Raw genomic sequence first — 19,834 nt, 5'->3', positions numbered from 1 at the left:
GAAGCCCTTTACGGTCGCCTCCACGACCAGCAAGCCCGGCTTGCATACACGTTCCGTGATCAGGAGCACGGAGCTCTTTGGGGCTGAACCCTGTTGACCTCTTCCTCCCTGAGGCTCAACAGAACTCATTTCGTCTCCAGTAGGTCGCCCCGCGCCTACTGAGTGGTGTCGTTTCCCCACGACGAACCAGACTGGTAGACGTTGAGGCGATGGTTCGAAGAATCTTGACGCGCCTTGCGCAGGGGGCAACCGTTTCGCAGGTGACGGGTGTCTCGGCAGACAAAAACCGTCGTGTGCTTGCATGCTGCCCGGCAGCTCGGAGCTCTGCTCCCTCGTCCTCAGCATAGCTGAGATTCATGAGCATAGGCCCGCTCGACGAGCTGTTGGAGAGTGCATTTCAACCAATTCGTGCCGACTTGAAATTGAATTAGGCATTCACCGCCTCTTCAAGTGACGACGGATGCACACGAAAGACTTCCATTCTAACCACGCCAGTGCGGAGGCCTTCCATCAATACGGTCACGGTGACCGCCTCCGGAAGGGGATCGGCTGCCATTCCGGCAATGAGAGTGCGCATCTCTTGGACAAAGTCCACCCATCCTTTATTGCCCTGTCGGGCGGCAAGGAAACGAGATCGCACGCGATACGCATGATTAGGCGGCGAGTACACTCGTGAGAGCTGCAATTTCAGCTCCGCCAAGGAGGGAAGCGCAGCTTCGACGAAATGCCACACGTCAGTGCCCATTCTCGCGCTCGACCACCGAATTGAGATGGCCAGCGCCACGCGCTGTTGCTCGGTCTGGAGCATGGCGGATGCGATGGCCATCTCGACCTCTCTCACCCAGAGCAGGATATTCTCTCCATCCTTCCCCTCAAAGACCTTAACGCTCACCATGAGCGATTTAGGGCGGCGAAAATCATCCGTCACCGACGGTGGCGACATAGACGCAAATGATGCAGACATCTTTTGCTGCAGATGCTCTAGTAGCGCGTTTTCGTAATATGAAAACGCCTCTAGACGCGCACCGATTGCCTCAGGACCTTGCGCCACAAAGTGTTGCACGCCCTCTGGGCCAAGCAAGAACATCAGCTTGTTAAGCCGGTCCTGCATGCCCTGAGGGAAAAAGGAAAATTCTTCCATCCTCACAGAGGATCCATCTAGACGACCCAGGTGTAGAGTGAACAATAAGTGCTACCAAGTGCAGCGGGGCTATCGTAGCTTAGCGCTTAAGGATGCGTATTTTAGGTCACCGACCTTTCGTTCTTTACAAGAACCAATACGAGTGCAGCGGATCGCAATCCGATACCTCCAGGAGTAGTTAGTACCTTAACCAAGGCTAATAAACTCTTCGGTTTAAATTCAAACTGATTTTCATTTATTTTTATCTGCGGCAAAGCCGCCTAACTTCAAATGTTTAGATTTTCATATATATATAGTAAAATCTAACTACGTGCGTAACAACTGGCTACCTAGCCACATACCGTAATCTTGTTCGGGTGCAGTTACACCATGCCCATCTCGTGTGACACACACCCTTGTTAACAGGGTACGTGTAACCCCGTACTGTATTTTTCGGTGTTATTTGCGGCGGCCTATACTAAAATCTATGGGTTTCCTATCAGTATAATACGACAAGACTTATGAAATTACTAAGCGTGTTCCAGCCACTTGTTTAAGTATGGTCACACCATTGTGTGGTCACGCCATCGTGTGAATAGCCTTCCTACCAAACCAAGTTACACAGGGACTCGTTAAACCATTTGTTTGGTGCACAGGAGGAACTCTAAGCGCAGGTATGGTCTGTGTAGCGAGTACTTGAATGAAATATATATACTCTTGAAATAGGAGATCGAAATAAGTGTTGGCTACAGTGGAAGCTCTCGGTTCCACTTCTGATAGAAGCTTAAAAATACAGTTTTTGTGCATTTGTGAACTTTGACTAAGTGCATGGCGACCCCATTGCAACCAGCCTCGCGCATCGCTATACATTAGCTCCTGTAGTGTAGATTGTGATCATACAAATAATCTGTACTAGTTTCTCAAGATTGACAATTAAAAGTAAAACTAAGTATTAAGTTAGTTGGAGTAAACGAGCACATCCTCTGTGCATTTCTACGCGCCAGATCAAAGATTGAACGTAAAATCGAAGAATGCACGGCAGCCCCGTTGCATCAAGGTTGACGCGCATTCGCGGCTATCAGAAATGGTTGCATACCCTCCCATTACCTGCTCTCTCTGCTTTGAGGCTACACTGCATTTATATCACGTTCGAAAACGGTTGCATATCTTGTGTTAGAGTGTTAGGGAAATATGGCGGAGATCAAGCACTCATTATGCAGGTCGTAAAAAAATTTGTAACTAATAGTACCAGCCGTTGCATTTAATCTGTTCCCAGTGTATATACACGTCATGATACATATTGAGGCTGATGACACAATCGCCACTGCGCCACATCGACGTACTCGTCGTCTTCAATCGCCGGGTGTAAAATTGCCACGGAGATTACCTACGGTACTACATTCATTTAATGATCCGTCGCCACGCAGTACTGAAAGCCCGCGACAACTTGCAGAGATTGGAATAGCGGGCCTTTCGTTGACTCAAGAAAAGAATGGTAGTAAGTCAAAAAGACGTGCAGATACAGTGCGCGTTGTAGTTCGATGCCGTCCTCTGAATGCAACAGAGCGCGCAAGAAGGGATCAGTCGCCTTTTCGTTTTTCATCTAGCGACTCGACGACACTTCAAGTGGTGTCCGTCACAAAAGGCGGCAATAATAATCGCTCCGGATCAGCTCGTGAGCTTGTTCGCAGCTTTGGCTTTGATTTATGCGCGTCTGGCGAGCGCTCCCAGACTGAGTTTTTTAATGAATGTGGATTGATACCATTGCTCGACTCTGTGGCTGAAGGTTATCTTGCCACTGTCTTTGCTTATGGTCAAACTGGATCGGGCAAAACTTACAGCATGTCAGGGCTTGAGGAGCAAGTAGCCGACACGGAGTCACGAGCTGAACGAGTACAAAAAGCTAATAACAGCATCAATCCTTCTGATGGCCTCATTCCTAGAGCAATTGAGTATCTTTTTTCTCTTATAAATCGAGCAGGCACTGGCGTAGAAATTATTGTTCGTGCGTCGTATTGTGAAATATACAATGAGCAGGTGCTGGATCTGCTTAATCCAGAGTCAGGGGTGCTGAATGTGCGATGGAATGCTCGCGCTGGCTTTTACGTGCAGGATCTGGTGGTCATACGCTGTGACTCACTTTCTGATGCTTTAGCTGTTGTTGACGAAGGTCATCGGAATCGTCACGTGGCATCACGCAGTATGAATGCTGATTCTAGTCGCAGTCACTCTTTACTGACTATCCATGTGGATCGAATTGAGAAATGCGACTACAATACCGGAGAGAATGAAATTGTCAGTAGATTTGGGAAAATGTGCTTTGTGGATTTGGCTGGTAGCGAGCGGCTTAAAGAGACAAAGTTGAGCAATGCCGAAGAAACTAGCAACATCAATCGCAGTTTACTTACTCTAGGGAAAGTTATATCTGCATTAGCTGCACTATCAGCTGGAACAATTGCCGCGAATAGTAGCTTATATATTCCATATCGCGACAGCAAGTTGACTAAACTACTGATGGACTCGCTTGGAGGCCAAAGTATGACACTTATGATTGCCTGCATATCTCCATCGGTCGTAGCATTGGAAGACACGCTCACTACCCTGAAATTCGCGACTAGAGCGAAAAACATACGCAACAAGCCAGCCATTCAAGTGGACCCCATTGAAGAACGGCTAAACGCTTTGCGACACGAAAACCAATTACTTCGTGAAGAAAATCATGCACTCCGCCTTCGGCTGCAGCTCGAAGGACCACCGCCGAGCTTATGTGTTGATCGGATCCAACATCAACCCAGTCTGAAGTCTACTTTACCTGCTCCTCTGAACTTACATTCAGCTACAGGTAAAATCAGACTGGCTTTGCCTTTAGAATCACCTTCACAGCGTAGTCAGCTCCAGGTACTTCAGGATGACTATATAAAATTAAAAAGTTGGGCCACGGCAGCTGAGAAACGCCTTAATGAGCTTCAAAATGATAAAATAGCTTCTCGAGATGAGGAGATGCAAAATCGGAGCAAATGTCACGGTAATAACAGTCCAGGCAGTGAGATAAAGTATTTGCGGCAGCAGGTGGAGCAGTTGCAGCAACGAGAACAGGAACTCATGCTAGCTCTGGTACGTTCCTCTTGTATTTTCATCCATTTTGTATTTACACAACTCCATACATATCTTTCCAGTCTCGTCGAAGTCGTGAACGGCGCAATGTGCACTAAGTGTGTAGACCTATGTTTTAATACAAAATATTTACGTTGGGTACACAAAAGAAGGCTAGTCTAACTTAAAACCAGCATGGCCAAAGCGAGTTCCGACGTGTCGATTGTGCGGAAGGGGCTTCCCTGGCTAAAGCGGTTGCAAGGTTCTCTGGAGGATGATGACTCCTCGGACTCATCGCCACAGCCGACACCTAAGCGGGTGGGGAAGAAACAAAAAAAGACAGAAGGAAATGGAGCCCGATGTTTTCATAAGGAGACGCGACTCGATGACAATGAAAGCGATAACGCGTTGTTGGAACAAAGTTGCATAGAAAATAAAAGTGGCATAGAAAAAGTCATGAAACCACGCGGCAAATGGTTTGCGGAGAAAAGTCAAAGTCGTCAGGATTTAAGGAAATTAAAGGCATCTGAGGTAGCAACCCAAAGGGAACAACTAGCCCCAAATCGATGCGTCTTGAGTCTATCCACGGGGGAGCAGATGACGCAAAATTCTAAAGATAACGAAAGGAGTCCTGTGCGCGCGGTTCAAGCTGCGCGAAGAGTATTTTCTGGTAAAGAAGCTGGCGATGAAGACCAAACTGAGCCTCGACGGCCCCCAAGATTTCGGTTGGAAGGAGCTAAGAACCATTTGTTTCAAGCTGTGAAGACTCGCTTACGCACTGATGAAGTGAAACAGACAGATCTTTCAGCTCTACTTGTCAAGGAAATTTCAGTTCTTGGCAACGATAATGCTGCTGACAGAAGGAAAGTCAAGTCCCGCACGATTCTATCTTCTAGGCAAGCAACTAATGAAGTCGATCACAAAAGTGAAACGGTGACATCCACAGTCAACGACGCAGACAAAGCTTGTTCTACTTCTGCAGCCAATAAAGGCACGTCTTCGAGACATGTCAAGCCGACAGATGTAACGAAAGAAGGGTTTGCTGCCATGGGAGAAGAATTTTCCGAACCAGAGGTGATAATAGCCAATTTGAAGTACAATTCCGCCGGATGTGGTAAAAGCGAGATCACACCCCAGCACAAGAGTGAGGATGCGAATGAAATTAAGACAGATGAATTGTTTATTGCTCCTTACAAGATCGACGAACACCAAATTGAAACTGAAGCCTCTGTTGAGCCTGAAGTAGTAGCTGAGCAGGAAAAAGCTTCTGTAAAAGAAGAAAAATTGAAGCGATCACCTATAATTAAAGCATCGTTGGTAACAATGGGCAGTCAGAAGAAGTCTGTCACCGATGCTTTGTTGGATGACTCGATGCCGATTCCGAAGAAGGAAGGCGATTTGGGCGTGCCCTCCAGCACAGCTTCATTCGTAATCCCCAAGCGAAGAATTGGCAAGGCTGACACCAGCGTCTTAGTAGAACGGTCTGATAAACCAATGACCCTAACAACTGATGATGGTAAACGCCTGATGGAACCTTTCGTGGTCGTTGCTGATTTGTCTTTGGCGTCTTATAAATCAAATCTTGACGCAAAAATAGAGAAATACAAATATTCGCATCAAAGGCGGACCAAAAACTCAGTGCCAGTGAAAAAAACTGCATTTTCGACTCAGGATCGAGCATTAATGCGATTGTCCAGAAAGCGCAATTCCATTTTGATTGCGTCAGCGGAACTGGCAGCTCAAGAATGTGATGTAACGGGCACTAAGCTAGGGCTACTAACACAGATGATGGGATATGAAGTGTTTGATGTTGATGGATCTACGCTACCCGATCTTATCCCTCGTATATGCTGTGCTACGAATAGGGAGATGACGTCAGAACAGAAGTCATACTCATCCTCATTTTTCGGAGTATCGCGTATGGCTCCAAAAGCTGCTTCGAGTTGTGAATTTGCTAACTGTGGCACTCGAAAAACAAATTGCTATGAGGAATTATGCTTCGAGCGACTTGAAGACAGAGAATTTTATCAACGAAAAATGTATGGCTCAGTTTTTGTTCCACAAAATTTGCGTGGGTGGATGACGTTGATAGTTCGAAATGCGCATTTTGAGCGCAAATCAACGGGGATTCGGTTTAATCAAGAACGAGATCGAGAGTCGTTTGCAGCAGCATTGAGCAAGCGATACACGCTTAATAAGTCAGTTCCACGATGTGATATAACTCGCGATAACTGGCAAAAGCTTATGAAGGATAAGCTGGGCACAGTATTTTTGCACTATTACAATCGAGAGGACGCAGAGCAAGCATCACGAGTCTTCTTTGACGACCTGGGGCAACCTTTGCAAATCCGATGGGGCTTAAAAGCTGGTGCAAGAATTCAAGTAAGCTCCTCTCCATTTTCTGAACGGAAATCCCAGCGTACACCACCTCGCTCTACCTCCAGTGAACATAATACGATTGAGTCATCACCTCTGTCATTGCAAAATGGTACAACGCGCGACTATTTGCCTCGGCCACAAAGCTTGATTTCATCTGCAAGATCTGATCATCACTACTCACAACACATTCATTGTCAGCAGCTGGTATCTAGTGATAGGGACTTGAGGCGGTTTGGGTCGTCTTCGGGTGAACCTAAGCCATCGCGTGGATCATTAGAGCGTAGCTGCCAGTCCCGCACAACAAATAGGCAACATCACAAGCAGAATTTTGAGACATTTGCACATCGAAAGCGAGGTGAGTCGGTATCAAGAAACCGTCATATACCAGTAACAAGCTTTTGTACAATGACCGATCGTGGCAACGACAATACTGCTGTTGCAGCTTTCTGCGATACAAACTCACCGGCTCAGAAGCGGCTGCGATTTTCACCTCATCGCTCATCAAACGCTGGCCAAGCGAGAAGAAAATTTGAAGGTGGCGAAGAAGGAGAATGTGAAGATAAGGCGTTTTATAGAGTCAAAGGCAATGTCAAGTACGAGTCTACTGATCGTGTGCTAAGTTTGGACGAGCGTGATTACAATTGTGATATACAGCGCGCAAGATCTCCATCCAGACGATGGATGAAGGTACCACACAGTGGAAGACTACGAGACGGACAAGATTACTATTCGGATAATGTACGGCACTCAAAGCGATCTACTCTGGCGCAGCACTTTGACGGTCAGCAGCAATACAGTCGTGACTCCAGTAATGCAACGTTTCGATCACGTTCGCGACCTAGGACTAGTCTGTCAGGTTACAATGGAGACTACGAAGATCGATATTTTGGAGATAGTCGAAAGAACTTCCGACGAGCGGATTCAGCTACGCACCACCGTGATCGGCGACTCAACGAGGACGTTAATTCCAGGGCAATTTAGATTTCTTTGCTCATGTTACCAGTGCATGTATTATTTCGTGTGAACTTAGGTGCTTAGCTAGTCTCTACGTCTAGCTCCTGGCCCTTGCGAAACAGAAACTCGGCCAAATAATCAACTGGATCCAAGGGTTGCACTTGAACAACTTCCAGAATTCCTTCAGTTAGTGCTGGCAACACTGTATCCATTAGGTATGCCCTCAATGGTTGAGCACGCATTTCTAAAAGCTCGGCCTCTTCACGTTGCACAAGATCAAGTCTTGCGCGTTCTCGCGCAAGCCTTACCTGCTGGAGCGCTTCATTTTGTGCATCAAACTCATGATTGCGTTGCGCCGCGCGAGCTTCGTCTTCATGTACTTGTAACTCCCTGACTCGTTGCTGCTCGCGCACTTCGGCCGGTGTGGGATGGAAGTTGAACGGTGTGCGCCCTCCTTGCTCCATGTATCGCTTAATGGGCCCAGCAAACGATGCATCGTCGCAATATTCGAGCTCATCCTGTAAAGTGATTTCTAGGACTTCCACGCCATCTGTTGTCGGGTTCGATCCAGCCTCATCTGCTTCCCATTGCGGCTTCGACTTTTCAAAAATCTCCTCTACTGCTTCAATATTTATCTCGAACTCGTCAAAACGTCGAGCAAATGTGTCCTCGGTATTTCCAGTTAGTTTAGCTTCAGACTCTGTCAACATTTGCGCGCGCATTTCTAATATCACACGAGAAGCGTTTAGCACTATCACTCGATTTGGTATTTCAACGCGCTGTCGTGGCTTCAACGACACCAGTAAAGCGTCGACATCTTCAACTGGGATATGAGCAATTGCCTCAGCATTACTCTTTTCATTGAGACCATCTGCTTCATCGACTATGCTTACTGACTCATTTTCTTTGACCTCAATTGCATCCCCTTCCCCGTCATCTTTGAAAGTAGACTCGTCAAAGAAAATTCGGCATGCCTGAGCCGATGAAATTGGAAGCCCATCCAGCACGTAACCTTGGTTACGGCATGCAGGGCTACAAAGCTTCCAGCGTAGTAATTTTATCAGCCCATCCTCTGGGAGCTCAGCACTATTTTGGCAAGTTGGAGCCCAGTGTTGCAATTCTTTCCGCAGACTTTTTATCTCTTCATTATCACGTGAGGTCTTTAAATCAGATTGATTTGCCTCAGGTGGAATCGAATGCGTCGCGTCAATCTCGAAAACAAAAAGTTCGTGTAGAAGTGTCGTTGGAGACAGATATGGTAGATGATAATCTTTTGCTAGCCTCTGACTAAGCAAAGTCTTACCAACTCGAGGTGCCCCAAGAATGACAGTACGCAAAGGACGCAGATCCATACATTTTATGAAGTCATGGACGAAAAATTCCAAATTTCCTAATAAGCCGCTTGAATAGTGGTGCCACTCTTCAGCTGCCACTAACGTATGCATAGCCCCTGCGGAAGTATCGAAACACAAATGCAGTTGAAGCGAAGCCAAAAGTTTTTCATCTTCATCCAATAGAAAGGTATCAGCTTCAATATCAACAGCACCAATGGAATCCTCCCGATCGCGAAGTCGTCCTGATCCCAGCAATATGCTAACTCCTCGGCATATGTCACGCAGGTTTGTTTTGGCGCTAGCCTTATCTACTGCAAGCAAGTACGTTTTCGAAGGCGGTGATGGTGAGATGGCCAAACGAAAAATAAGCAGTGCCAAGTCATAAAGACTAATCATGGGCAAAAAATTGCAACCTTGACTGGTGTTTTTAGCTTTTTCGGCAAGACTTGGAACGAGAAGAGGCTGGTCTGGATGCAGCCAAGCCTCGCGAAATATCATTTGTATCGGGGACTGAACACCACCATATATGAGTCCAGCTCCGACGATATAGGTTTCGAATGCTGCTGTCCGATGTGCACTCAAAATTTGAGTCTCGGCAGTTTTTAGCTCTGCAAATATTCGCGCAGGGCGTCGTAACTTGAATTCGTCCTCAGTATGCGCACAATAATTCCCCGAAGCTGAATATGGTGAGTTTTTGCTCCACGATAGCACAGAAGATACTGCGATAAAGCGTTTAACTGATTTGTCGCCTTCCTTTTCCATGATAGTATCACGCTTTTCAAATGCCTTCATCATTTCTATGGCTGATTTTGGGTCGGCTACCAGCGAAGTGACTATGACGACATCGGCATGCTGCATAAGTCGGCGCCACGATATTGCATCGCTTTGTTCCGCGACGGTTTCATTTACGGACCCGTTGACGGAATGACTTTCGATGTGGCTTGTCAACGCGACCACTTTGGATGTCTTATCTCGAACGACCGTGCCGACAACTTCATGGCCGGCAACTTGGCAATTGTGTGCCAACTCTGTTGAAAGAGATGACCCTAGGTCCGAGATGAAAACGCGCATAGTTCGCTAAAGTGCTGCAAAAATGAAGGGTCTCTATAATAAACATCAGCAGTAGTTTTTTCTGCTTCGGTTATACATGCACACCTGGGATATATTAGGACAATGAGGTTGCATTATGGGTGATTGATACGATTGTGATAACTAAAATCTTACACCGCTTTCAACGTGACCCTCGTCGATCTCGCAGTCATGAGTGTCAAAATTTTTGCTCTTCATGTAGCAGCCATTTTATAAAATTAAAAAATAAGCAGTGGAAATGACAAATTTTGATTGCGGCAGTTCGGAACAAACAATATTGCCGTTTTTAAGCGAATGTAGAGAAAATATGTCACCACGAAATTGAGAGTCCACCCACGCTTCTTCGGTCCGTTTTATTGCGACTAGACGGCTCGTATACTCACCGCAGGGCTGAAGTGAGACCTGTGCGCATCGACTCTGCGCAAATCACCGTTTGATAGTGCTGGGAAACATCGTACGTCATATGACCACTTGCAGCGGGGCCGCCGTAGCCCTTTGCCTTAAGAAAGCTTACTAAGGTCTCCGACGTTTTATACTGGAACCAGTACGAGTGTAGCGGATCCCAATCCGCTTCCTCCAAGAGTACCCGAAACCCTGACCCAAGGCAAATGCACTCGTTCAAAATTGAAATTGTTTTTATCTGTTTAATTTGCGGCAGAGCCGCCTATATCTGAATCTCTAGGTTTTCCTACTTAAAATGGTCAAACCAAATAAATATGCGCAGTCTCACCACGTTGATGCTTCTTCTTACGGCGAAGCCACACCATTGTGTGATTACACCGTCGTGTGTAATCCACACCTTTGCGCGGTCACACCATCTTGTGTGATCCACCCTTTCATACCAGGGTACGTGAAACCCCGCACACTCTCATACCAGGGTACGTGGAACCCCGTTACACCACTCATAAGGAAATATTGGTACGTCATAAATGACTTCTTTTGCGTGAAGGGTGTGGTGTAGAAGACAATAAGTCTCCCGACTCTCGCTTAATTTTAAGTCAGACAGGTAAAGACAAGTAGCAAGTCGGCTTGCTGATCTAAATACAGCTCCTTTCCAGCTCAAACGGTGATTCTCAATAAGGACATTATGCAGAGCAGCCTGGTCGCTTGCAACTTTGTCCACTGCTCTTGACATAGATGATTAATTCTATTAAATGCTCATGAGAGACAGTAAAAACGTCTTACTACAGGAAGGTTCAATGCGGGATGCTCTAAGGAATGGCTGGGTGTGTCTGAAGAGGAGCGATGTCACGTCGTCCGGTGACGCAGAAATTAGTCCACATCGTGCATATGCAAATTTCTGCTTTTATGATATATTCATCCGCAATTCTACCAATCACGCGGAGGCGGATGGAAAGAGCCGCATAAAGTAACCCAGAAAAGATCATCGAGTTTATATGTTTGAATAGGCTATCGGCTAGCAAATTTGAGTAAATATAAGAACCATCCAGTCTTTTTACAGTGCTAGATTAGCAATCTTGGCTTGCAAGAGATATACAATGAAGATCAGGCTATTAGACTGATCAATGCTGCAACGCAAAATGTATCAATAAAGTGCTTTGGTCAAACCAGACACTTACACAAAAATAATATAATTTTCGCTAACATGACATGACATCTCTCTGGAAAGGTTGAGGTTCACTGGCATTGGAGCAGCATACGAAATGACCTTCGAGGCTGTCAAAGAGCTCCAGTTTTGTCATAATCTGTGCTCTCCATCAGGCAGATTTCTATAGGCATCGACGTACCATTGCATTAGAAATCTTGCCGGCTCAGCGGCGGAGAAGAAGTGACTGATTCATGACATGAAAATACTTGCTAACAAATGTGTTTTTTGTATAGCTTAGGGTACATTTGATTGGCTTGATCCATTTGTCATTTTTGGGAAGCCAGGTGCTTTTGAAATCACATCATGTCGCCTTGAAAATTTTTGGTCGTGTGTATTCACTCCTATTCCTTTTCCCAAGATTTGATGTATGAGCATTGACGGTCTGGACAAGTAATTCTTCTAAAAAGCTCAGGTATCGAATTCCGCGTGAGGTTCACGATACTTTTGTCGGAAGTCACCATGGTCGAGTAGTGACGTCCAGCGCGGTGAACGCTATAACACTTGTGGTCCTATATGTACAAACGACACCTATCTGCGCGCGTAAATATGTGAAAGGGTCAAACTTTGCCAAACGTGTCGACACTCTCGGCGCTTTCTGGTTTCGGCCAAACCCTCAAGCTCATCGAAATGACTGTAGCTTGGGCCTAAAAAACGCTTCGGTAGTACAAGCAACATTGTCGTCTGAACAAGACGACTCACCTTGCTGCTGCATGCGATAGTGATTCTGGTTAGAATAGCTCATGGTATATGAGACATGCCAATTGCGGATCATCCCCAGACAGAACTCTTAACGAAATGCGTCAAGTCTGCGGTGGAGAACATCCTCCGATGCATTTGCCCGCGATACCATGGTGCTGTTGCATCATGTTTCCACACATTGAGTATGCATCCAAAAGCAGCCAACGCCGCTTCAGGCGTTGGAAAGTGGTATTGTGCCACCTTGACATCATCACGAAGTGCCCCTGGTCTAAATAAGGGAGATACCGTGATGTGGATATCAGCCCGATTGTAGCAAAACCTTTGCTTTATTTTGACAAAATTAAACGTCATACACGGAGTGTGTGACGCCAAGCCCCGATGCCCGTATAGACAAAACACACAGAATTTTCATAGGATTGATTGGGTTTATCAAGCGCTGTACACCCACCTTCACACGCAGTGTCTGTGCTCTATAAGACTAAGATGTTATTTCTCCGTTGGACCGTTTTTGTTGGTAGCCGTAGTGGGTATTTTTTAGCTCTCTATGCGACTTTCTGCTTGATCACATACCAGACACCAGATCTGGCGCCACTATCGGGACAGTGCGTCCAACCATAGCAGAGCACCATGGCTTTTGCCAACAACGGGGAAACAGACAGATTTTCAGCGGCATCGGGTGGTTAGTACAAGTGATTGTAGCACAATTTCCGGCACAATTCAATTTACATTGAACCCACTTCGACGAATTTTACAGTTGCACGTTGAGTTCTGATGTTTAAGCGAATTTTTTATGCTAGGATTAGACAGACGACCATCGAATCAAGATCAATGAAGAAGCTCCTATGTGTTTTGCGTTGCGCTCTTAGCGACGTGCGAGCACAAAGCGGTTGAGTGTAAGCTGCCACTTCCAACCGACACGATGTGGAATTGGCACGTGCATCGTGTGGTTCACAACGGAGAGAGCACCATGGTCAGCACAATCAGCAGGCGTCCTCACAGGGAGGATCATTCGTAATGACTTTGGTGTTTAAACCCCACGATGGTGTCTTCGACTTATTCCCTACAAAATAGAACGTACAGGAACTTGACCGTATCCCTACGCCGAAGCGTCTTAACGTTAGGGGTGCTGGGGGGGGTTAGCTCGTCAATCTAGAGACACAAGCACACAGTTTAAAAGTTTAAGCATGCCACAAAGCCATCATAACACAGCTGGGCCAGGTCAAGCTGTGCCTGGATACCGAGTGGTGATCTGGAGAGCAGCTTCAATGCCGATCCCCAGCTCACTATCCGAAAGGTATAGCGTTATTTGCTTCAGCGGGAAAGAAAGCGCAAGTGCTGTGGACTTCGGCGATGCAAACACCATGCTCCTCATGTTGTCGCATTAGGTCCTCTTGTGTTTCAACGACCATAAAAAATAGTAGCGCCGAGAGCGATACTTCTTATTTAAAATCCCGTGTGGAGAAATTGGCGTTTGGCTGTGGCTGTAGAGGAAGAGATGTGCCTGTGGTTCTTTGTAAAGGAGCTTCACTCAATCAGTGAAAGCTCCATAACATGCCCATGCGGTCTAGCACATAGAAACATAATTTCAGTTGACCCGGTCGTATGCCATCCGGAGTCGAGAAACATGACATAAGTTTCCTTATGTGTGCTGTTACAAGACCGTGCAGGTCGAACACAGGCACACGTGATGATGTTTGGGTCGATTTATGCCAAAAGCCTTCTGATCGTCGTAGATAAGCTGATTTTGAGAGATTTGAAGGTGTTAGGTCAGTTCACAGTCGGCCTTTATCGGGTAGCGGCTGATGTCTTCGGGGATTGCCTGAGCTTAGCGTACAAGTTGACACTCGGTGTGCCCTCCCCCCCCGAGCCTAAGTCAGCAGTGCATACTGGCGAGATGATCCTGGCAGTTTCCGACGAAAGGCTTTGTCCAAGGTCATACCATACATGCCAGGCTCGGAGTTGTTTTTTATATTTGGCGAGTCGGTTAATCTCCAGAAATTGAGGCATTTAGCAGGGCTAGATTGTCTGATGTTAGGCGCTTGTTCATCGTCTCTGTCAGTTTTTGCTGGCTATTAATATCTGCGATTGGTGCGTGGTGTCAGCGTCACCCATGATGATCCATGAAAAATCATCTTGGGATTCAGCGCTACTTGAAAGGCTGCTTGGGAGTTGGCGTCTTGCTCGACGAGTATCTTGCTGCCGCTTGGTCTAGCGAGGCTTACGCGAACTCAATTACAGCGTTGCTTATAAATCGTAGTTTATGTTGTTGGGCCTAGAGCTGTTCTCATGAATCTTTCTCACTGTTCCTACACTTTTGTTCGGGTTTGACGCAGACTGGAGTGGATATTTTTAAAAACCTGCTGGCCTTTGCCTTGAGTGATTTCTACGATGTCGAATACTCGATAGCTAACCCGAAAAGCGTCAGTAGCCGTACCCGCGGGGTGAGACATGAAGCGCAGGGTAACTTTGTATGACAGGAGGTTTCCAGCGCCCTGAGGCTCATAGTACTCAGAGTTGCCGAACAGCGCGTCGCTGAAGTCATTCGACAGCAAAGTGTAGTCAAGTCGGCTTGGCGCAGTTGGGGGGGGGCACTGTAAATGCGTGCATCTCGGTGGTGGACGCGCCAGGCATCAAGAGCACCCAGTTGGCCTAGCCAACGCATACAAGCGCTTGTCCTGGTTGAGCAAGTAAGCGTGGCTTGGAAGAGTATAGAATAGAAGTGAGGAGCGTATTTAAAATCCAGTGGACGATGTGTGCTGCATTGTCTTTTAGTCGATCTACTGAGAGATGGCTAAAAACACGGCTTTGTCATTTTGACAATCTGTCGAATTTACGCTGTGGGTGCACAAAGGAGCTTTGGCAACTCTCAGTCAAATAAATAGCGTCCCAACACAGTTATTAAAGTCTCTTCGTCGTGTCAAAACCTGGACAGTAAGGGCAGATCACAATGATCACACTGAGATCGGTGTGTCGTCTGTGAAGCGCTGGCCGCGCCAGCGTCACTGACGGATAGTTGCATTTGAATCGGTATTGAAGCGGTGTTGGACGTTGAAGTTAAAAATTTCAGAATGACGACAGTCTTGAAGTCTGGGTTCTTTGACAACAAGGAGGCTAAACTAATTAAGTAGACCCCGTTTTTTGTGTTCCTGTTAGTGTTGTTGGTCAACAAGCTGACGCCTTACTATGACACACCTATAAGCGCCTACGCGTGAGGCAAATTTATTGTATTTCCTTGCCTTGGACACCTGTTCAGGTCTTAATGTAGTGCGTGGCAATTTGGGAGCGGAGCAGGAACCACAACATGTTGAGATGTGGAACGAAACCCACGGTATTGACTTCCCCGTCAACAACTGAAGCCAATAATTCTTCTCAAAGATGATGACGCCGTGCACATTAACATCAGCTTCAGGGTCAGCGTTCTCGTTGAACCACGAAACAACACATCGGAATATAATATCACCTCTCTTAGGCACCCCAGTGCCGATATACTTGATTCATTTGCGAGCAAAGTTTTAGATGTTGTTCGATCTATCACGCTCAAAATATGACTGATCATGTGAAGTTGAGCGAACTCGGGAATGTTGGACGCGACTCGGGCACTTCAAGTAGGAACGCGGTGTTGCGAAGGCCATACGCCAAGGCATCGGCAGCACCCGGCGATCCAGTAGAAGCTAGTTGCTAGCCATCTCTTCAACAGCGTTCATGTTGTTGACTATCACTTAGATCGGAGTTGGTGTCCTAGTCTTTACCACACTATTTTGATGCTAAGTAATAAAATGGTTAGATTCAATACTGAATTTATGTTGTTCGGACCTTGTATCTTTCGCGGCACGATCTGAATGCGCGGATTGTTATCTTACAAGCGTCGCAGGGTGGAAAGTAAGATCGATCTCAACAGTGCTGAGGACATCGAAGTATTTACTTATTGCAATCCCCCTGTTTAGACAAGATTTTGCCATCATGTTGGCGAAGACCGTATGAGCACGCGAACGCTTTCATTTCCGCTTGTCGCCAGTTATGAGTAGCAAAACGGATTGGGACGCCGGTGCTCGCGAACGTGGTGACAACAGCCGGTGAAACATCGGACTGCTTGGTGGCGACACGACTTGACAGCTCGCAGTACCAAGAGAGATCTTTCTACGCGCTAGATCGTAGTTTGAAGCTGCGCTGGAAACAATGTCAGATGTCGTGGTGGTGTTTTGTGGATTGGTATTGAAGCGAAGATTCATGTGTGCCTCGACGCCCCACCACAGCGTTGACCGTGTCGAATTTAGGCCTGGAATGGTAGTCTGGACAGCGACTTCAGCTAAGTCGAGCGCATGAATTGAACGTTAATGAAACAACATGCGTCGGGTCGAATGCGGAGAGTTTTTATCATGCTCTAAGTAGCAAAAACGAGGTGGTATTATATAGAGCCGCGTATACCAAGCTCAGGAGGTCACATACTTAAACGAAAATACGCACCTCAAAGGGCAGTCAGTGGTGATCACTGCATTTGAATTTACATTTGAGAACAGACCATAGATCGGTTTTGGTCCGAGATTAAATAGAAATTTCAACATGAGGCCAGCATCGATAAAGCCTTCGTCGACACTCGACACATTAATGAAGAAGCTGTCGGTTAGATTATCAATCCGCCGAATCGGTACCTGCCTTCGAGGACCTTGACGTTCTGACCGGCATGATTCTGGCTGGCTTTTATCATTTCCACTTTAATGTAGATTTTACCACCAGGCGCTTCGGTCAGCTGACTAAATTGCTGTTGACTAATCTGCTGTCGGATGGTGGTATTTTGAGCATCGAAGCGAGGAATTATGCTTGCTGTGGTGCGCTGGAATGCATGTCCAGTCTCATTGATCATCGTATAGTGAGCACAAAAGAGCGCGTACAAACGACTCGCTCAATCGAGGCATCGAGTTCACTTCAGTCAGCCCCAGCATGAACAGAGCATTGATGACTTTGATGTCCATTGCATTGAACCGTGGCATCTGGATACGCGGTAGAGCAGATGTCTCAACGTTACCACGACATGTCTCGAAGAAACATCGAATAAATTTAGGTTGCATCGGCATAATCGAGGGCGTCTGGGTTTTAAACGCGTTCCATTTGCCGCGGATGGATGGGAAGAACTGCTGCTGGCAGATGTCCTGCTTTGGTGCGGTTTGTTGGCACATTTATCCCCTCAAGACTCAATTTAAACACGCGCATTGTGCATGGTAAATCAAGCTGATGCAAATGACAACATTCACAAAATTAGACAGCTTGGCTGAGAAATTAAAGCGATAAACTCGAAAGCTATTAGGGTGACCCGCGTGAGTTCAAGTCTCATACTGTGTATCAGGGTTTCACGTACCCTGGTATGTAGGGTGGGTCGCACAAGATGGTGTGGGCCACACAATATAGTGTGACAAAACAGTGGTCTGGCTACACTTAAAACAAGAAATCTGTTGTAGTGCTTTGGAAATTTGATTGAGCTTACAGAGCACTGTAAGGCTAAAATGTTGACGTAGCCCTATGAAAGGTCTGTTAACAGGGTCGACAAGAAAGACACATAGTCAGACCTTACCTGAAGTGTGTTGATTTTCCATGGCAAGTGTCACGGGGTCACGCAAGACGGTGTGGTCCACACAATATGGTGTGACCACACAATGGTTTGGTTACACTTAAGCAAGAAGTCAGTACGTGGCTAGAACAGCCAGTAATTATACATTTGATTAGGTTATTCTATAAAGATAGGAAAACCTATAGATGTAGATATAGGCGGCTTTGTCGCAAATAAAACCGAGAAATACAGTTAACGTTTTGAACGGAAGATTTCAATATCCTTGGAGTAAGTGGGTTGCGATCCGCTTCACTCGTACTGGCTCTAAGAATAGAACCAAGATCACTAAGTTTCACCAAACTTCCTTTAAGCAAAATATCTACGGCGGCATCGCATAGAATGAGACAACACCATGGGTGAAGAAAACTTTGTGGACCGCAAACTCGAAGAAATATCCCATCATATCGGTACGTATGATACGATGTAAATCGGATTACCCTGTAACGGGGTTACTCATACCCTGGTATGAAAGGGTGGGTCCCACAAGATGGTGTGACTGTACATAGGTGTGAATTATACAATTTGGTGTAATCACGCAGTGGTGTGGCCACACCGTAACAACAAGCCATTACGTGGCTGAATTGGCAGTAGCAATACATATATAACTTGATTTTATATATACTCTATTAATGAGGTATTACTAAATTTAAAAAGACCTAATGTTCTAGATATTGGTGGCTCTGCTGCAACTAAAGCAATTTAATACAGTTTCAATATTGAACGAAATAGTCTTCACATTGGCCAAGGTTTTAAGTACTCTTGGAGGCAACGGATTGCGATCCCCTGCACTCGTGCTATTTCTTGTACAGAGCGTAAGGTCGGCGACCTTAGCTTAGCTTCTTCTAAGCGAAGAGCTACGGCAGCCCCACTGCACTTGGTAGCTCTCAATCTACGCCTGAGTCGTTACGACTGATTATCTGTGAGGAAGGAGCGATTATCCTATTTTCCCAAGGGCATGCAGGACAGGTTTGATAAGCTGATGCCCATGCTTGGCCCTGAAAGCCTTCTTCGCAATGACCCGAAGCAATAAGCGCGCGCCTGGAGGCGTTTTTAAACAGTGAAAATAGGTGCTCTAGCAGAGCACCTAGAGAAGAAAATGATGACATCGACTGCGTCTATGACGCCACCGTCGAGAAGAGAAGAGAAGCGATGACGGATGCATCCTCTCGACCCAAGTCGCTCATTGTGAGCATTTTAAGACCTCCGAGGGTAAGGACGGACAGAATCTCCTGCTCTGGGTGAGAGAGGCCTTGATGGCTATGACATCCAATATGCTCCAGAACGAGCAACGGCGCGCCGCGCTAACTATCTTCAAGCTCGGGGGCCAAGCGCAAGAAGGGGCACTAACCTGCGGTACTTCGGTTGAAGCGGTATTCCCGCTCTGGACGGAGCTGAAGCTGCAAATTTTGCGATTGTTCTCGCTGGCCAACCAGGCACATCGCGTGCGATCGCATTCCCTAACCACCCGACAGGGCAAGAAGGAATTGGGGGAGTTTGATCATGCGTTGAGAACTCTCATTGTCGGGATGGCCGCTGCTCCTCTCCCCGAGGCGGTCACAGTGACCGTCTTTATGGAGACCCTCCGCGCTGGTGTGACCGGAATGGGAGTCTTCCGTGGGCATCCGTCTTCTTTTGAAGAAGCGGTGAATGTGGCATGGAATGCCGGATTTAACTTCAAGTCGGTACGACATGGCTGTAATGCACACCCTCAGAGCCTGTTGAGCGGCCTCGCCCTCGATGCCTCAGACCTTGACCGACCATGCCACTTTTGGTATACAGCAACTGCTTTGTTACTTGAGCAGTGCTCAGTGGCTTACGTGCCACTCCACGTTCATCCCGCGAGCCATGCTCGAAATTCATTTCCACTACACCTTTGATGTTCGACAAGTCGGATACTCCGTTATCCAGCGCATTGATCATCCCGGTCCAGCGCCCGCGCCAATAGTACTTATGCT

The 19,834-nt window shown here is 46.7% G+C and overlaps 6 protein-coding genes across 6 annotated transcripts; 3 read left to right on the top strand and 3 right to left on the bottom strand.

Annotated features, from left to right (window-relative positions):
• Positions 1-427: 427 nt before the first annotated feature.
• On the bottom strand, positions 428-1,111 carry PHALS_07322 (Retrotransposon gag domain; the record flags this gene model as incomplete). Its single annotated transcript, XM_024720766.1, has 1 exon — positions 428-1,111. One exon carries the CDS (start codon positions 1,109-1,111, stop codon positions 428-430), a length of 684 nt encoding a protein of 227 aa, XP_024585933.1.
• A 1,299-nt stretch (positions 1,112-2,410) lies between these two features.
• PHALS_07321 (kinesin-like protein) lies at positions 2,411-4,332 on the top strand (the record flags this gene model as incomplete). The annotated part of the gene is made up of 2 exons (XM_024720765.1): positions 2,411-4,234; positions 4,297-4,332. 2 exons carry the CDS (start codon positions 2,411-2,413, stop codon positions 4,330-4,332), a joined length of 1,860 nt encoding a protein of 619 aa, XP_024585932.1.
• A 76-nt stretch (positions 4,333-4,408) lies between these two features.
• PHALS_07320 (uncharacterized protein) lies at positions 4,409-7,573 on the top strand (the record flags this gene model as incomplete). The annotated part of the gene is made up of 1 exon (XM_024720764.1): positions 4,409-7,573. One exon carries the CDS (start codon positions 4,409-4,411, stop codon positions 7,571-7,573), a length of 3,165 nt encoding a protein of 1,054 aa, XP_024585931.1.
• A 53-nt stretch (positions 7,574-7,626) lies between these two features.
• Positions 7,627-9,951, bottom strand: PHALS_07319 (adenylate kinase 7-like; the record flags this gene model as incomplete). The annotated part of the gene is made up of 1 exon (XM_024720763.1): positions 7,627-9,951. One exon carries the CDS (start codon positions 9,949-9,951, stop codon positions 7,627-7,629), a length of 2,325 nt encoding a protein of 774 aa, XP_024585930.1.
• A 1,968-nt stretch (positions 9,952-11,919) lies between these two features.
• Positions 11,920-12,253, bottom strand: PHALS_07318 (uncharacterized protein; the record flags this gene model as incomplete). Its single annotated transcript, XM_024720762.1, has 2 exons — positions 11,920-12,087; positions 12,152-12,253. The coding sequence occupies 2 exons, from the start codon at positions 12,251-12,253 to the stop codon at positions 11,920-11,922; spliced, it is 270 nt and encodes an 89-aa protein (XP_024585929.1).
• Positions 12,254-14,390: 2,137 nt separating this feature from the next.
• PHALS_07317 (uncharacterized protein) lies at positions 14,391-14,751 on the top strand (the record flags this gene model as incomplete). The annotated part of the gene is made up of 2 exons (XM_024720761.1): positions 14,391-14,465; positions 14,554-14,751. The coding sequence occupies 2 exons, from the start codon at positions 14,391-14,393 to the stop codon at positions 14,749-14,751; spliced, it is 273 nt and encodes a 90-aa protein (XP_024585928.1).
• Between the last annotated feature and the right edge of the window lie 5,083 nt (positions 14,752-19,834).

Source organism: Plasmopara halstedii (genome assembly GCF_900000015.1).
Source record: "Plasmopara halstedii genome assembly, contig: Scaffold_3109, whole genome shotgun sequence".
NCBI classification, from domain to species: domain Eukaryota; phylum Oomycota; class Peronosporomycetes; order Peronosporales; family Peronosporaceae; genus Plasmopara; species Plasmopara halstedii.
This window is presented reverse-complemented; position numbering and strand designations above follow the sequence as displayed.